Source organism: Canis lupus, chromosome 21 (assembly GCF_048164855.1).
Source record: "Canis lupus baileyi chromosome 21, mCanLup2.hap1, whole genome shotgun sequence".
Taxonomy (NCBI): domain Eukaryota; kingdom Metazoa; phylum Chordata; class Mammalia; order Carnivora; family Canidae; genus Canis; species Canis lupus.
The window spans coordinates 18,192,174-18,211,378 of record NC_132858.1 but is presented as its reverse complement, the minus strand read 5'-3'; the positions used below and the strand labels follow the sequence as shown (position 1 = coordinate 18,211,378).

Sequence of the window (19,205 nt, the reverse complement as noted above, 5' to 3'; positions counted from 1 at the left end):
TGGCTCGGATTGTTTAAAATGTTAGCATCTTTTATGCTTTTCAAAGAACTTGCATATTTTTTGTCACATCAGAGCAGGAGAGCAGCTTATGAGGGAGATAGACAGCACTTTTTCATCTTGTATATTAAGAAGATATGGCCAGCAGCAAGTCTATTCCCAACTGGTTATAAGCAGAACTAGGATAGAATTGAGCTTGTATTTGTGGTACAATCATAGCCACACCCCTACACCTCAAGTTCCTGCATCAAAAGGAGCTTTCTTGTGTCCTAATGTAACTACAGACCATATAGATACGAAATTTGTTCAATATGTTGGCCATTCCTAGTACATCAGTGGAATACAGATATTAATTTTTTTTTCAAAAATAAGTACAGTTGTATTTGCATGTTTGTGCATTTGGGCCAAATCTGGAAACTCTAGCAATACATTAAAGAATCGAGGAATCTTTAATGGAAGAGGAACGAGGAAGTAACTTCATTGTCAATAGGGTATTCTGGCACATTCTGGGCACTTTCACGATCATTTTGTAATACTTTATACACACTTTTATAAAAGTACTTATCACTTTGGGAGAGTAATTTCTAAAGCCAGCTGACTCACCTCCTATAGAAAGTTGGGAATCTTGTTATTCATTTTGTAATACCAGCTGCTGAAACAGAGGTGGCTTATGTGCAAAGCCAGCTATGAGAAGAACAAGGGGGAATTAACACTGAATACATGCCATGTGTCAGGCATCATATTAGTAGGGCTCCATAAATCATTTAATTTCATCTTTTCAGCTGTGTAAAATAGATATATTGGGCATTATATGAACGAGGTGTTTCACAAACAATGAACTGAGGTTTGCAGAGTATAAGTAAGTTCCCAAGGTTACATTCTATCTAGGTTGCTAATCACTGAGTGATAATTATCTATACTTATATGCCTCTGTTATATGTGGCATAAATAGTCACCTTGGGCTCTTCTTCTAAAAGGTTGTATTTGTTCTATCACCAGATACATTTTTTCCACTCATTCTTTTAGGGTTCATACCTATCTCATTTCTACCAATTACTTTTGCACATCACTCCTTAATTGAGATTTTGATTATTCCATGTATTTTACTAATAACTAATATGTATCTACTTATAATTGCCTATTTATACAATTGTGCTGACAGGTCCATGCTTTTATCCACGATGTTTCTTCTGTCTAGTATAGTAATAGTGGTAGTAACAGCTTGAATTACTTGAGTACCTGCTGTGTAATTGACATGATTTTAAGTGCTTTGCATGATCTAAGTTATTCTATTCATCTATTTCAAAAGATGAAAATTGTGATCACTCCCACTTGAAAAATCAGGAACCCGAACTACAGGAAAGATCATTACCTTGACCCACTATTTTGAGAAAGGTTATTTATTTATTTAGAAATTTAATTTATTTATTTGACAGAGAGAGAGAGAGAGCACAAGCAGGGAGAACGGCGAGCAGAGGGAGAGGGAGAAGCAGGCTCCCTGCTGAGCAGAGAACCTGATGTGGGGGCTCTATCTCAGGACCCCAGGACCATGACCCAAGCCAAAGCAGACCCTTAACTGACCGAGCCACTCAGGTGCCCCTAGAAGGTTATTTAATATTATGGAATTTAGACAATATTGGCTGGGTTTGAATCTCAGTTCTACCACCAGATTTGCTACTTAGGCAAGTAACTTCTTTCAGCCTCAGTTCCATTTAAAGTAAAATGGGGGCAATAACATTATTTGCCTCCCAGAATTGCTAAATGAGTTAAGATATGTAAACAGCTTAGAACAGTTTCCTGACACAAAGCAAGTACTAAGTATTTGTTACTATAATAACTAATAAGCGTTATTATATTTATTGAATTTCCAAAGCCACGACTCAGGAGTAATCATCTCCAGAGAGTTTTTCCTGAGTCCCTGTGTTGGGCTTATCATACATCCTTACTACTTCCAAAGCACCCTGGACATACATACCTCTAATACTTTAAGAATACATTAGAATGAACATATCTTTTGGATAATAGGTCTCTCTCACTTGGCTATTCTCTTTTTTAAGACTTTATTTATTTATTCGTGAATAACACAGAGAGAGAGGCAAAGACATAGGCAGAGGGAGAAGCAGACTCCCTGCAGGAAGCCCAATGTAAGACTTGATGCCAGGACCCCGGGATCACAACCTGAGCCAAAGGCAGACACTCAACCACTAAGCCACCCAGGCACCCCTTTCACTAGGCTATTCTTTTTTTTTTTTTTTAAATACGGACCACTTCAAGAATTTGCGTGTCATCCTGCGCAGAGGCCATGCTAATCTTCTCTGTATAGTTCCAATTTTAGTTTATGTGCTGCCAAAGCAAGCACTCACTAGGCTATTCTTAAAGGCAGGGGTATATCATATCCTTCCTTCAGTATGAAGGATTTTTATTTTTTTAAAAAGATTTTATTTCTTTATTCATGAGAGACACAGAGAGAGAGAGAAGGCAGAGACACAGACAGAGGGAGAAGCAGGCTCCATGCAGGAAGTCCTGTGTGGGACTCAATCTGGGGTCTCCAGGATCACGCCCTGGGCTGAAGGTGGCACTAAACCGCTGAACTACCCAGGCTGCCTAGTATGAAGGATTTTTAATCCAGGAGAAATGAATGTGATAGATTTGAGTAAGAAGAGACTCTCGGGTTGAGAGGGCTTCTCATATTTATTCTCATGAAACCCACAGTAAGCTGTTAGGTGAGCACAGCCAGATAGAGCAGATGACATGGATAGACATCCACAGCTTGGCAGAGGATATAAAGTCTCTAGGTGAGAATGAAAGTGACTCTTCTATCTCCCTTATTCTCCATCCTCATGAATAAATCAAAGACAAAGAGATAGAATACATCAGCCTGGGAGAAAAATAAAGACAGTGACAAAGAGAAAACAACTAAAGTTTTGCTTCCACCTTTCAAAAAATCATTCCTTCTTTTTTAGAGTTACTGAAAGATGCCAAAATGTTGCTAAGAAAATGCCAGAAATCATAAAGCTTCCTTCAGGGTCCAATGGTTAAAATGGAGCACTTGATTAAGGGCCCTGGTGAATTAGAAAGAGCAGAGCTGGGTCCCAAATCACTGTATATCTTCAACTATTATGAACAACTCTGAGGGTCCCTCAGAGACAGGAAATGTATTTGATGAAGCTTATCCTATCACATGCCAATGACTTTCTTTTCCTTTCTGTTGATTAAGCTTTCTACGTACTTGTAATAAGAGTGCTTGTGAGATCCAGCAAGTAGTGTGAAGGAGTCCTGTTAGTTTAGTGTAATAAAGCATACCATACAGCAGGCAAGCTGAAATGTGCCTCCAGAGTCATAATATAGTCCCCTTGTGGCAGCACAGTCAGCAAGGACATTCCAGTGACCTTCCACATCACTTCTAGATGATTGGCCTCACTTAACCCACCCCTACCTGGTGTTCAGCCCAACTGGTTGCACACAGGCTCCTGCCCTTGACAGGAAGCTGACACATGTGGGCAAAAGACCCTGTTCACAGTTCGTTCTCATGCTAGTGATCAAACAGCATTATCTTGTGTTTGCTCATCTTCTCATAGGTGCCTCTCATGACGACTCCTGAATGACTTTGATGGAGAACGTTTCAGAGGTGACTGAATTCATTCTTGTGGGGTTAACAGATGCCCTGGAGATGCAGGTCCCTTTATTTACAGTCTTCACTATCATTTACTTCATCATTCTGGTTGGGAATGCTGGGATGATCGTGTTGATTCTGCTGGATTCTCGTCTCCACACTCCCATGTACTTCTTCCTCAGCAACCTCTCCTTTGTAGACTGTGTTTATGCCTCAGCTGTCACTCCCAAGGTAATGGTGGGATTTCTCACAAAAGATAAGATCATCTCCTACAATGCATGTGCTGCCCAGATGTTCTTCTTTTCAGCCTTTGCCACTATTGAAAGTTTTCTTTTGGCCTCAATGGCTTTTGACCGCCACACAGCAGTGTGTAAACCCCTGCATTACGCCACCATCATGACAAGTGCTATGTATACCTCACTGGCCACTGGTTCCTACATCTCTGGACTCTTGCAGTCTTCCATCCATGTTGCCCTCACCTTTCACCTCTCCTTCTGTCGTTCCAACATAATTAATCACTTTTTCTGTGACATTCCCGCACTGTTGGCTCTCTCTTGCTCTGATATCTACATGAATGAGATTGTGCTCTTCATATTGGCAGCATTCAATGTCCTTTTCACCCTCTTGGTTATCTTGAATTCTTATCTGTTCATTTTTATTGCTATCCTGGGAATGCACTCAGCTGAGGGACAGAAGAAGGCTTTCTCCACCTGTGCATCCCACCTGACCACTGTCTCCATCTTCTATGGGACAATCATCTTCATGTACTTGCAGCCAACTTCTAGTCATTCCATGGACACAGACAAAATGGCATCCATATTCTACACCATGGTCATCCCCATGCTGAACCCTTTGATCTATAGTCTAAGGAACAAAGAGGTCAAGAGTGCATTTCAGAAAGTGGTTGGAAAAGCAAAGTCTTCAGTGGGTTTAGCCTACTAATTAAAAATAGCAAGCAAACCATTGGACTTCTAGTATCTAAGAATTTTTTTAATTTTAATTCTTTCTCATCTTTAATTTATCTGAGAAGTTTCCTCCCAAATAAGGCTGGTTCTATTCATGCTTTGGGAATGTGACTGGGTAGGAAAGGTTTTCGAAATATTTTTCCAGAAAGAGAATGTTGCTTCTATCTTAAAGTGAAGATTATAACCCTGGATACTGTAAGATCTCACACCAAATTGTCTAAAGAGCTTTGCAGATGAATCTCATAAGTGTATGATACCAGAATTATATTTTTAATTACTAGAATTCAAAATAACTTTATGATTTTTGTACATGGTATAGAGGCATGATTCTCAGATATTCATGCTCTTAAGAATTCCCTTGAGAGACATTGAAATGCAGAATTCCAGGAGCTATCTAGATAATATAATTTAGTTTATTTATGGTAGAGCCTAGAAATCTGTAGAATTATCCCCCACTATCCACATATACCTGGATCCTGAACTTAGCAAAGTGCCAGTGGTGAGTATAAATAATGAGGGATACTATGTGACCTTAATCTATTTAGCCCCTGAATTTCATAAAGAAAAATATAGTTCAGAGGGTGAAAATATATCCCTACCTATTCCTTACCTCTCATAAAGTTCATATAAGAGCGTTTGGATAGGGAGGACTGCCTGCATTCTTAACAAGTTTCACCTATATTTCAGATGAGTCCAGTATGCAGATCACACTATGAGAATTATTTCCCTGGAGCAGTGGTTCAAAAGTATCATTGCAAGATCAGCAACATCAGCTTCACCTGGAGTTATTTAGAAGTGCCAATTATAGAAACCCCCATCCTACACCTACAGGATCAGAAACTCCAGGAGTATGGTCTAGCTATTTGTGCCTTAGCAAGCCCTTCTGGTGATTACAAAGCATGCTTAGGTTTGGAAACCACTGGACTCAACCTAGAAACACTAATGTAGAACAGGGTTTCTCAACCTTGGCTGCATATAATAATAATCTAGAAGAGATTTTTAAAATGCTGCTGCCTGAATCCATCTCCAGAATATAGGGTTAAATAGATCTAGGGATAAGATCTGGCCACCAAGAGATTGTCAAATGCAGTCACTTCCCCAAAGCCTGAGACCAAAGAAAAGAGATAATATTTATTTAGCATCCAATGTCTGCTCATTATTTGCATATGTGAACGCATTCAGATCCTACACTACCTCTGAGGGCATCGGCCATATAGAGATGAGGAAATGGCAGCTTAGACACAGGCAAATGGTGGCAAAGTGAGAATTTTGAACCCAAATCTGTGCGACTCCAAAGCACACCCTCTCCAGTTTAGTTCAGCTAACAATTGTTTAACACCATAATAGAATGTAGTGGGCATAAAGGATACAAAGATGAAGAATTTTTCTCTTTTGGAGCACCTGGGTGTCTCAGTTGGTTAAGCATCTAACTCATGATTTCCAGTCTAATCATGATCTCATGGTCATGGGATCAAGCCCTGTCTCCACACTCAGTGGGGAGTCTGTTTGGGATTCTATCTCTCCTCCCTCTGCCCTTCCCTCAGAAATAAAAATTAAAACTTTTTTGAAAAGAAGTTTTCTCTTTTATCAAGGACCACTAGTCTTCTCAGTATAACACAATTATCTTTGTAACTAAAGCACTAGGACACAAGGAGACATGAAAAATCACAATAATATTGATCTAACATCTCCTTGCAACTGCTTAAATCTCCTTCTGTGTTGACATTCTCAAGACCCCAAATCCCCATGCTCATCACAGCTCAAAGCAGGAGCACATTAAACAACATTAGTCTTTGAGGCCATGAGAGGTGTGTAAAGGGCACCAGAGCCCATGTGTTCTGTTCATGCATTGCTACTACTTACACTGAATCCATGTGTTCTGTTCATGCATTGCTACTCAACACATGAGCCATGTGTTCTGTTCATGCATTGCTACTACTTACACTGAATCCCTTGCTTTCTGGAAAGGCTTGTCATCCTTATCTTCTAGAAGTTTTGTGCTACATACTCATTTAAATAAAGAAGCTTAGCTGGGAATCCTACGTGCTCCAGTGAATATCAACTCTTAGTAAGGTGGCAAACCATGAACCTGAACATCACTTGTGCTCGCCTTCACCAAATCCCAAATGTCTCATTGCCTCATTGGAAATAAATAGGAAAAATAAAATAAAAGGCGAATGTGTGCCCAGAAAGCCTCCATGCCCTGACCTTCAAAGTCCCCGTGGGCTGGTTATGGGGTATTAGTCACAAGGGCTGTGTCGCACATTCAGCAGGCAGGTTTAGACACTGATTTAACCATGTCTAACACCAAGTCTAACACCCTGTCATGGACATCAATAAAGTAATGTAGCAATTCATCTCCTCTCAAAGATGCTTCTGTAACTTTTTAATAAAAGTGTGTAATAAATGTATGGAACTAAAAGCTTCTGTCAAATTATTTCTGGGAATGGGACCTGCTGTAGACTGAATGTGTGCCCCCAACTTTCATATATTAAATCCTAACGCCCCATGTGATGGTAGGAAGAGATGGGTGTTTCAGAGGAGGCAGTTTAAGTGTCTGTTGAATGTGATTAATGCTCTTAAAAAAGAGATCCCAGGGGTACCTGGGTGGCTCAGTTGGTTAAGCATCTGCCTTTGGCTCAGGTCATGATCCCAGAATCCTGAGATTGAGCTCCGCAGGGGACTCCCTGCTCAGTGGAGAGCCTACTCCTCTCTTCCACTTGTGCTCCCTCTCACCATCTCTCTCTCAAATAAATAAAATCTCTAAAAATTTTTAATTAAAAGAGAGAGAGAGAGATCCAAGAGATGTCCCTTACTCCTTCCACCATGTGCTGAAGTTTGCAAAAAAGACACCCATCTATGAATCAAATCAAGAAACAGGCTCTCATCAGACACAAAATTTTCCAGTGCCTTGAACTTGGACTTCTCAGCCTCCAAAACTGTGAGAAGAAATAAATTTATGTTGTTTATAACTACCCAATCTATGATGTTTTGTTACAGCCATCTGAGTGAACTAAGATGGAAGCATTAGGAACAGCCGAATGAACTCAAGCCCTCCCTCAAACTAGTAACTGTGACTTTGATTTTAACAAGACACTGAACTTCAGATCAACTGTGAGGGAAAATCTTTTTAGTTGAGCCACAGAAGAATTAAATGATATCCTTAGCCAGTCAGGTTCAGTCAGTCCAAGAGAGAGTCAAAAGATAATCCCTGGACCTGGCATCTGATGGGAATTGTACACACGCCGGGGAGCTGCTATTAACTCATACATCCACTCTCTCATCTCTACCAGTCTTGATTTTTAATAGGAACCATTAAATGCTTATTCAGTGGAAAATTAAACTAATGAGTGAGGGAATGTGTGACTGGATGATTACACAAGTGGATAAATGAATGAGTGAATGAACTGAGGTTGAGTAAATGAGTTAGCAGCAAACTGGATCCCTAATAGCTAATTACAGGACTCAGGATTTGCTCATTTTGTGTGCCCAAATAGAAGGCATCTCTCAGATCACCCTGCAATGTTCTTTCTTCCCTCATCCCATAGAAGTACAAACCATATTCCTTTTCACTACCTAAACCCAATGCTTATATGTTAGAATAGAGTCCACCTGTCACCCTGCAAGCTTTTGAGACATTGCAGGTGATCATGAAATTCAAGAAATTAAAAATGATTAGTTTGAGTCTAACATAGAAACAATAAATAACAGGATGTCCAACCCTTATAAGAGAACCTCTACAGGTAATTATGGAATAGAAAAAAAAAAAGACCTAGGGTGCCTAGTTAAGTGGCTGACTCTTGATTTAAGCTCAAGTTGTGATCTCAGGATCCTGGCATCGAGCCCTGCATCTGGCCCTGAACTCAGTGAGGGGGTCTGCTTGAGTATTCTCTCTCCCTCTCCCTCTGCCCCTCCCTACAATTGTGCACTATCTCTCTCTTTCTCTCTAAAATAAATAAATAAATCTTTTAAAAAAATAATGACTCAATCTTTTCTACCCCCTGGCCTGATAGCCAGAAAGGAAAGCAGAGGTGATAAGAATTAGCATCCATTGAAGGCTCTCACCATAATAGTGCGAGATACTCTCAAGTCTAGATGACAGTGAAAGTCTTTATTCCTTATGGAATTCTCATAGCTCAAGTCATCACTCCTTGAAAATCAGACTGCAAGGACAAGACATTTTTTTTCTCTCAGGAATTCTCATTAGAAAGATAAACATTCAGAAAAGGAAGCACTAACAGCCTTACAACCATAAGAAAAATTGTTTCATGAATTCTCTATTTTGAAGGAGTCTCTTGCTCTAGTAGTTGAGAAGAAAGAAAGAAGGAAAGAAGCAAGAAAGCAAGCATGAAAGAAAGAAAGAAAAAGGGAGGGATAGAGGAAAGAAAGAAAGAAAGAAGGAAGAGAAAAAAAAAGAAGGAAGAGAGGGAAAGAGGAAGGAGTACTAATGCAATAGTTAAAAGCCTTTGATATGAGACAATCTGGATTCAAACCATGTTAATAGTGCCTCAGTTACTATGTTTGCAAATGTGCATAATAATAGTCTACTTCTTAGAGTTGGGATAGGATTTAATGAGACAATACATTTTATATACTTAGTATAGCACTTGGCATACTGTCAAGAAATAAATTTTAAAATTATTTTTATTATACCTTTAGCAAAAGTAATAGAGGCAGAATTGGACCATGAATCTCTCTGCCCCATTCTCACTTCATAAGCACCTCACCTTATTTCTCCTCTCTTGCAGGTTCTTGAACTTTCTGCCCCACACCTTTGTTTATATACTACCTCCACCTGAGGACATCTTCTTGGGGCCAAGGACCATATGGGGAAACCATAGCAAAGACCAAGTTCTCCATCTGACTTTGTTTAACCCACCCAGTGAAGATAGGCTTCATATTGTGATCTCTGTGAGTACTTCATAAAAGTAGCCATTTCTAATGTTCTAGCGAGAGAGAGCCAGGTGTGCTTTGCCGTAGCATGTGTGATTTTACTGATGGCTTTCCCAAGGGAGTACTATTTGCTGAGAATGTGGGTGAAGGGTGAAAAGAAGAGGGAGGATGGGGCAGAGATGATGCTGAGTACGTGTGGATGTGAGAGACTACTCCCGTCACATCCTGCTATGAAGAAGTTGCTTCTTCGAGTTGTTTGAAAACCCTTCCATATAGTTTTTGATGAATTCATCAAGAATCATTTATTCCAATTCCAAACTCTACCATGAGTGTGTCAACATCATTATACAGGCAAACACTTCTGAAATTCTTTTTTTTGTTTTGTTTTGTTTTTATTTTTTTATTTTTTGTCTTTTGTATATATTTTTTTATTGGAGTTCTATTTGCCAACATATAGCATAACACCCAGTGCTCATACCTTCAAGTTGGGATAAACCTTACTGATTCGAGGGTTAGAGCATTTGGAACCCAATGAAGGTAATCTGCAACATGGATAAGGTGCTGTTTGTACAAACTACTGCAGAACTGTGAGTATATCTCAATGACAAGACTGTTATGCCTGCATCAGGCTAAGTAAGCACTGTCCATCAATCAAGGAAGCTAGCTAGCATTTACTGAGTGGATATCCTTATCAATATTTTTCTTTTTGGATCGAGTGAAATTTCATCAGTAATTGTCCATTTGACATCTAAGAAGAAAGTAATGAGAAAAATCTTCTTCCACTACTCTAAATACATAGAAACTGTATACCATGTATTTTAAAATACATGCTTTTGCTCAAATGTTATGACAGAACTTATAACCTGCTCATGATAGGCTGAAAGTGCTCTGGTAACTTAGGTGGGTGGTTGCCAAAATAGCATGCTTGCTCATGGCCAAGGTATTCAAATACACAATAGCTAAGTCAAGCTACCCATTGCTTGGGGCATGAAATTATAAATATAAGCACAAACATGGTATCTCATTGTAAATGTAATTTCCAAATTAATTATCATCACAGAAATGAATGGAAATGGGGCAGAGTTCAGCCCCATTGTAGGATGGGATTAACAGGGGAAATGAGAAACCTACAAGTAAGAGATGGGACACAGTTCTTCCACATGTTCTGTATTCCTTGAGAAAGAAGTAGAAATTGTAGAGTTTTAAGGTGAGAGAGGACCATAAACATCATCTAGTCCAACCACTCATAATATAAATGAGAAAATTCAAATATAAAAATCTTTAAAATTTGCCTGAGGTAACTTAGCATTTGAGTGGCAAAGCTCAACCTAAAATTCACATTCCCAATTGCCCAGGCAAGGATAGTTTTAATGCAGTCTACAACTTCTGGGAACCCTGAGCTGGCATGAAAATTTCCCACATATTGAATTTTCCAGGATACCTATCCATAAGTTCCTATGCATTGGATAGATAGGAAGAAGGACACAACCCTGAGGTCCCCAGATGACAGTTTTCTGTGATTATCATGTGAAGAGTTGCCCATTAACTTTATCACAGCTGATCAACCCAGAAAATTTCCTCCCAGGTTTTTTTTTTTTTTAGTTGGATTTGGTTTAAGAAAGGCCACTGGGGAAAATTCCTCCTCTTGGGGACCCATTATTTTAAAACATCCTATAGGGCACTAAAACATCTGGCTAAATTAGGCAAGAATGGCCTCTGAGTAAAGAGAAGAGTGCAGAAAAGGATCCTGGTCCTCCATGCAGGACTCCAGCTTAGAATAATTCCAAAGTATCCCTACTTCCCTTGTATTCCTCTTCATCCTGCCCTATCCCGAGAATGGCTTTCTAAAACCCGACTCTTCCTGAACACCAGCACATTCTTTCCCATGCACATCTAGATGTTACAAAGACATCACCTATTGGTCACTTTTCATTTCTAGGGGATTATACACATCTGGATCCCATGTATCCTTATTTCGTTTCATCCTTAAAGAACAGAATACAGAGGGTCAGGAAGTATTCTGGGAGAGTTGCCTTAATCATCCATAGGCAGAAACAAAAAATTTGCCTTTATGAGTGTTCTTTGATGGCTAACAGAATGCAGTGAATTGCCAAGAGGTAAGGAAACATTTTCAGAGACTTCACTTTCTAAAAACTAATGATTGTTTTTTCCCTAATTGATGTTAACTTGCTGTGTGGAATACTTTAGAGCAAGGGTTGGCAAACTAGACTACAGACCAAATTCAGCCTCTTTTGGTACAGCCCTTGAGCTAAGAATGTATTTTATACTTTAAGAGAAAAGAATGATAGAAAGAAGGAGGAGGTGGGGAATGAGGGAAGCAGAAGAACAAAGAGAGGAAGGAAAGGAGGGAGAGAGGAAGGAAGGGAGGAGGGAGAAAGGGGAGGTAGAGAGGGAGGGAGAGAGAGAGGGAGAGAGGGAGAAAGGGGAGGTAGAGAGGGAGGGAGAGAGGGAAGGAGGGACAGAGGGAGATACACAACACACAAGGAACCCATGTAGACTACAATACCTAAAATATTTGCTATCTGGTTCTTTATAGAAAAAGCTTGCTAATCTCCACTTTAGAGTGAAGGGAGTAATTTCAACGTACATGTAAGAAGGGTTAAATAAATCAAATGGCTTAATGGGAAAAAAAAGGCTTAATGGTTTGGGTATAACTATCTGCACTTCCCAAATAAGTAAAATGAGGCTTAGGTTGTCCAATATGGTGTAACTGGGAAGTGGTGAAGCCAGGGCTCAAGCTTAGATCTTTCTTTTCTAGATCCAAAATGCTTGAGCTTGCATCACAACTCCACCATTAAACTAGCTGTTTAATCTCAGACTAATCTTTTGGGACCTCAGTTCTTCATCTGTAAAATAGGCATAACATATTACCTGCCTCATGGTATAGTCGTGAAGTGCATCTGAATTAATACATGCAAAGAATTTAGAAGAATACCTTCACCTTATGGCACAAGCTTTTATTATTATGTTTGAATATGATTCCAATATGATTCTAAATACTTAGAAGAGTATTTCCCAAATTCTGTTAAACATCAAATCTCCCTTGCATGATTAAGAACACAGATCATTTTTTTTCAACAGATTTTATTTACTTAAGAGAAGAAAGTATGAGCAGGGACAGGCAGAGGGAGAGGGAGAAGCAGACTCCCCACTGAGCAGGGAGCCCAACTTGGAGCTTGATCCCAGAACCCTGGGATCATGACCTGAGCCAAACACAGATGCTTAACTGAATGAGCCACCCAGGAACCCCTTATTTTTTTAAATTTCTCACAATTATGGTCAAATAATAAATGTTTCATGAATGCTTAAACACAGATAATTTTTTAATATTTTTTCAAATTTTCCCCAGAGCTGAGACTAAGATTTCAGTAGACATTAGGCACCCAGTATATGCTAGCTAGCTTCCTTGATTGATTGACAGTGCTTACTTAGCCTGATGCAGGCATTAACAGTCTTGCCATTGAGATATACTCACAGTTCTGCAGTAGTTCATACAAACAGCACCTTGTCCAGAAGTGCAGAAAGGATGAGAATCAGGAATGCTTCCTGGATAGTTGATTCCTGAGTAGGACCCTACAGAAAGTAACTAGGAAGAATGGAAGGAAAAGTCATCCAGGCTGAAGGGCTTTCCATGATTTCAGGAGATACAAGATAGTTTTAAACTGATTGGAGAGAGTGAACAGTGGGAAGATATGAGCCCCTGTTTTAAAAGTAGACATACTAAGTGAAATAAACCAGTCACAAAGAGTCACACTATATGGTCCCCAGACCACTCATATGACATACCCAGAGTAGTCAAAATCATAGATGTAGAAAGTAGAATGGTGGTTGCCAGGAGGTGGGAAGAAGGGAGATGGTGAGTTATTTAATGGTAATAGAGCTTGACTTACGCAAGATGAAAAGATTTCTGTCAATAATGGTGTTGATAGTTGCACAAAAATATAAACATACTTAAAACCATTAAACTATACACTAAAAAATGGCTTAAATTGTAAATGTTGTATTATGTATATTTTACAGTAAGAAATGTTTGAGAGGTGGGAAGAGCTAGGTACAACACAAGGCACTCCGTGTGTATTTTTTTTAAAAGAGCGGGGAAGGGACAGAGGGAAAGAGGGACTCTTAAGCAGGCTCCATGCTCAGCACAGAGTCCTACTCCGGGCTCTATCTCGACCCTGAGATCATGACCTGAGCTGAAGTCAAGATACTTACCCCACCCAGTCACCCTGCTCATGGGACCGTCTTGTATACATTTTTATTAACAAGCATATGAACACTGCAGATTGTCAGCTAAGGAAATTGAGCTTTGTAGGCTCACTTATTGAGTAAGTAAATGTCCAAGGCCAGAGAGCTGGCATGTGGCAGAGCCTGGATTCAAACGCAGGCAGAAGGACTTTAAAGCCTGTATGTTTTCTCAAAGGAATAATTAACTCAAGAATTTCCTTCACAGTGGTCAGTGGACAATATGACGGGGACAGTATGGGACAGTAGAGATTTCCTCAGGCTTCTCACATCACCCTGTGTAGATTTCCTCCCTCTCCAACATGCATAGATCCAGACAGAGTTTGATATTTGTATCAGATGCTCCAACAGAATTGTTCTGGCTAATCTATCTTTTCTGTGTAGGTCTTTGCGATGTCTTGGACTAAATTACAAAGCAGTTGATACAAGCTAAAAGAGCAAAATCCAAGAACCAAAAAGTATAGGGTAGATTCTACTTTCTAATAGCCAACCTAGCAGAGTCAAAGTCTTCATTTTGTTCTTAACTGTATGCTCTTCTAATTCCCTTACAATTTCACTTTTGAAGAATATGCTTTTTGGCTATTCAAATCAACTTCAGTATAGGGTCAAGAAATTAATGTTAAAATGAACATTTGTCCATTATTCTATACTGTGGTTATCTGAAAAATCATAAGAGTTAACACTTATTGAATGTTTATAGGGACTAGCACCATATCAAGTGCTTTTAATGTATTTTCACTATATAGTCACAGAAACCCTATAGAGTAAGTGCATTCATTATCACTCCCGTGCTATAGATTTTAAAATTGAGCTACACAGATTTTATGTAAAATGTTCATGGTTACTTCAAACTCAATCAGTCTGATGGCAAAAAAATATGCTCTTAACCATTCTGCTATGCTGCCTTGTATCATGTATTGGAGACTCATATATTTATGGGTATTTTCTGTTTTATGAACTCTCTACTCCTGCACTGATTTTTTAATTGATATAATTTTGATATATGACATCTTATAATTTATGCTACAATTTAATATTTTTTAAAGATTTTATTTGTTTATTCATGAGAGACAGAGAGAGAGAGAGAGAGAGAGAGGCAGAGACACAGGCAGAGGAAGAAGCAGGCTCCATGCAGGGAGCCCGACGCAGGACTCGATCCTGGGTCTCCAGGATCACGCCCTGGGCTGAAGGCCGCACTAAACTGCTGAGCCACCTGGGCTGCCCTACAATTTAATATTTAAAGCAAGCCTCAACCTTGTTCTTTTATGAACATCTACTTATTCTCATTTGGCTGTTCTTCCAAATAAACTTTAAATTCACATTATGAAGCACATGCACATGCACACACAAGCACACACAAATGCACACTCAAATTATCTTGGGATTTTTATCAGATTCATACCAACTATGCATTATTTTTAAGATACATACTATTTCTAAAATATTGAATTTTCTCATCAAAAACAACTGTAAACAGTTGCTTTAAATTTGTCTTACAATTACATTTATTGACATTTTATATTTGTGTGTGTATGCTATTGGGATTAGAATGTACTTACTTATTGCTGATACAGAGAAAACTTTTGTGTTTTATGTAAAGTAAAAGCCCTACAGCAAAGCAATCAGAGTGCCGAATCAGTTCATTGAAAAGTAGTTACCAAAAAATTAATTTTAAATTTACTTATTCCTTGCAATTTTTAACATATAATTCCATAAACACATGCAAAACATATTATTGCATTTTTTTTACCCCCAGCCAAACCATTTCTGTGTGTTTGCTTTTGGTTGGCTGATTATTGAAAACTGCAGTGTTTTCTTACTTAAACCACACTTATTAGTCATCATTTGTAATTTTCAAGTCAGAAAAAGACAAGTATCATATGATTTCATGCATTAAAAAAATCTTTTTCATGTTCATAGTTCAATATTTTGTACACTATTTTATTAATTTGAACAATATCAAATGTACTTGGCTTATTACAGTTGGAAACAAAAACAATGGACTTGATAAGCAAAAACCTCAACTGAGGGAATGTAAATGCTCAGATGTATGGAAATGAAGACTACTCACCTAGAATTAACTCAGTGTGCTGTGAACACTCAACATGATATTTTACATACAGAAAGGAGATCAAGTGGTTAAGTACAAATCAGTTAACTACTAGCCATCGTAAAACCTTTCCTTATATACGTCCTAACAACTTCTCTCTTGGCCACATTGGGGTTTTCATGGAGACAATCAGATGCCTGTCATGTCTTTTGGTTGGGGATTGTGGTTTATTTCATGTTTTGGAATTTCCAGAACATGTTCAGATAAAAAGAGTGGTAGTTTTTATGTGACACTGTATTTTTGCCTCTTAAAAATATTTTGTTTCTTAACTAAATCTGAACATCTTTATGTTTTAATACAGTATAATGCCCATCTGTATCTATTGTCCTAATTGATAATGTGTCATCCTGCATCTGACAACATTGCTTAAAAGATTTTTGTTCTATGGAATTCTGCTTCCATTTTGTCCTTTTTCTTTTGAATGATACCTTCCTTCTTTCATTTTTCTCTTCAATTTTGGGTAAAGACATATATATGTATATTATACATATGTAGAAAAATAGTATTTTGTGCTTAACAGTAAAGCGATTAGTATTAAATTGTTAAAGAATAAAGAATAAACTTTTCTCTAATCATCCTTTCCTCTCTCTCCTTTCCCTTCCCCATTTCTTATATTTTTTTATATCAATTGAGAGGCTTTAGATCTGGATTGCTATTAAACCTTATTTTTCATAAGGAATGTCTTAAGAATTATATCTGAAATTTCTGTTCTTTATAATACAATATTTGAAAGAATTATTTAGATACAATAGTGTTTTACTATGTTTTACTCCTCACGACTTTTATATCACAAAATACCCAACACTTACTTTTTATTTTAATTTTTTAACATACTAGATTATTTGAGTAATTGAGCTATTGTTTCTTCACAAAACAAATCTTGTAATCCTTTATTTTACTCAAGCAATAAAGCAACTTGGCAGAGGGAGATTCAGCGCTTCCCCACTCTTCCTTTGCAGGACACATGTTCGCTAGGAGCCCTGTCCTCAACCAATCCAGCCCCACTGAGTTCTTCTTCCGCGTGTTGACCACCGTCCCAGAATTCCAGGCCCTGCTCTTCCTCCTCTTCCTCCTCCTCTACTTGATGATCCTCTGTGGCAACACAGCCATCATCTGGGTGGTGTGCACGCACAGCTCCCTCCGCACCCCCATGTACTTCTTCCTCTGCAACCTGGCCTTTGTAGAGATCAGCTACACCACGGTGGTGGTGCCTCTGATGCTTTCCAACATTTGGGGAGCCCCGAAGCCCATCCCCCTGGCTGGCTGTGGGGCCCAGATGTTCTTTTTTCTCACTCTTGGTGGTGCTGACTGCTTTCTCTTGGCAATCATGGCCTACGATCGCTACGTGGCCATCTGCCACCCGCTGCACTACACCCTCATCATGACCCAGAAGCTGTGCGCCCAGATGGTGGCGTGCGCGGTGGGCCTGGCCCTGGTCCTCTCCCTGCAGCTCACGTCCTTAATCTTCACCCTGCCCTTCTGCGGGCACCGCCGGGAGATCAACCACTTCCTGTGCGATGTGCCCCCGGTCCTGCGGCTGGCCTGCGCCGACATCCGCGTGCACCAGGCGGTCCTCTACGTGGTGGGCATCCTCGTGCTGACCGTCCCCTTCCTGCTCATCTGTGTGTCCTATGTGTTCATCGCCTCGGCCATCCTGCGCATCCGCTCCTCTGAGGGCCGCCGCCGGGCCTTCTCCACCTGCTCCTCGCACCTCACCGTGGTCCTGCTGCAGTACGGCTTCTGTGCCGTGGTCTACCTGCGGCCCCAGTCCACCTCCTCGGTGGACGAGGACCGCCAGTTTGCCCTGGTCTACACCTTTGTCACCCCCCTCCTCAACCCGCTGATTTACACCCTCAGAAACAAAGATGTCAAAGGTGCTTTGAAAAAGGCCATCAGTAGCAAAGCAGCATCTGAAGCTCTCTGAGGTTTTATTTTTAATTTTTTTTCTTTTTACTAGATACAACTTTATTGTTTTGACAGAATTATATTTCACTTTAATCTTGCATGGCACAAGATATTATTATTGTATTGTAGTACACATGTCAACAGGCGCATAAATTGTTTCTATTATTATACATAAAGATTTCATTGACCAGTTTTGTCAATATGGATGCAAATATTAAAGGGCAATATTTTTTAGCTCTCACTTTAGTTATTGGAAAAATTTTAAGGTTGTTTGGAACAATTGGGAATTTAATGCATATTTTATACTTACAGCACAGATGCTGAGTTCACATTGGAAACATCATCTATATTTTATGTTTCATTAAATTCCCAATTGTCTCTGAGGTTTTAGAGGGACTTGAAGGAGGTGCTTGAGCATGTGGCAACAGGGGAACTCTTACATACAAATGCCAGATATACATTTAATTCTCCAAAGTTTGGATTTTCATTAACTCTGTTCCTGACATGTTTGGTTGCTACACCTCATTTTCTTTTTTTTTTTTTTTAAGTTCTCTGAAACCTTAAAACTCTGAAAACTGGACAGGGATACTGTAGGCTATTGTTCAGTTAGCCACAAATTAAAAGTCTACATTTCCTTTGAAGCAACATCATTATCTTTGAAGCCTTTCCTCTTGAGAAACAATGGTCTTCATTGATTCCTTGAAAAATATTCATAAGGAAATTTCACCTAATATGCCTTATTCTTGTGTTTGTCTTTAAAGTATGATAAGTAAATGCCTGGTCATTTTACCCATTTCCTTTATAAGCCTCTTTCACATGTTACAAGGTCCCTGTTGATGGGTCTAATCTATGCTCCTACATTTCAATCCAGGAATGTACAAGTAGATTAGGGAAGGTGGAACAGAGCCAGTTTGCTCTGAGAATTAACATGTGTTGAGAGTAAACTGCCAGATTTCCAACATAAGACCCTAAATTGTGGGAAAACAAGAGTGGATCATCAAGCGTCACAGTCAAACTCTCTAGTGGTCCTCCTCTGTATTGGTCAGCATGATTTGGAGAAACAGGATCAATAGGATAGAGAGAGGTGTTTTTAAGCAGTTGGCTCATGTGATTGTGGAGTTTGGCAAATCCAAAATGTTCAGCCCAGGCCAGCAGGTTGGAAGTTCCAGCAGGTCTCTTTGTTGCCATCTTGAGTTTGAAGGCAATGGAAGAAGAATCCCTTCCTTTTCTAGGTATCTCAGCCTTTTATCTCAAGACCTAAGTGATTAGATAAGACCCATCCACATTATAGAGGGTAAGCTGCTCTGCACAAAGTCTACTTATTTACATGTTAATCACATCTAAAAAAACACCTTCACAGCAGCATCTTGAGTGGTGTTTGACTAAATGACTGAATACTATGGCCTAGCCAAGTACTACCCCTTGTCAGTTTGGCACTCAGACTCATCTCCTTAAACCA

General features: G+C 39.3%; 2 protein-coding genes and 1 non-coding gene across 3 annotated transcripts; 2 read left to right on the top strand and 1 right to left on the bottom strand.

Annotated features, from left to right (window-relative positions):
* Positions 1 to 2,250: 2,250 nt before the first annotated feature.
* LOC140613673 (U6 spliceosomal RNA) lies at positions 2,251 to 2,356 on the bottom strand. The gene has a single exon (XR_012014565.1). It is a non-coding gene; the product is annotated as a U6 spliceosomal RNA (small nuclear RNA).
* A 1,242-nt stretch (positions 2,357 to 3,598) lies between these two features.
* Positions 3,599 to 4,552, top strand: LOC140613449 (olfactory receptor 5B12-like). Its single transcript, XM_072791970.1, has one exon. The coding sequence runs from the start codon at positions 3,599 to 3,601 to the stop codon at positions 4,550 to 4,552; it is 954 nt and encodes a 317-aa protein (XP_072648071.1).
* Positions 4,553 to 16,805: 12,253 nt separating this feature from the next.
* Positions 16,806 to 17,765, top strand: LOC140613647 (olfactory receptor 10Q1-like). Its single transcript, XM_072792079.1, has one exon. It carries the CDS (start codon positions 16,806 to 16,808, stop codon positions 17,763 to 17,765), a length of 960 nt encoding a protein of 319 aa, XP_072648180.1.
* The last annotated feature ends 1,440 nt before the right edge of the window (positions 17,766 to 19,205 follow it).

Coding starts and splice junctions, on each gene's coding strand:
- LOC140613449 (XM_072791970.1), top strand. CDS start 3,599: ATGACTTTGATGGAGAACGTTTCAGAGGTGACTGAATTCATTCTTGTG.
- LOC140613647 (XM_072792079.1), top strand. CDS start 16,806: ATGTTCGCTAGGAGCCCTGTCCTCAACCAATCCAGCCCCACTGAGTTC.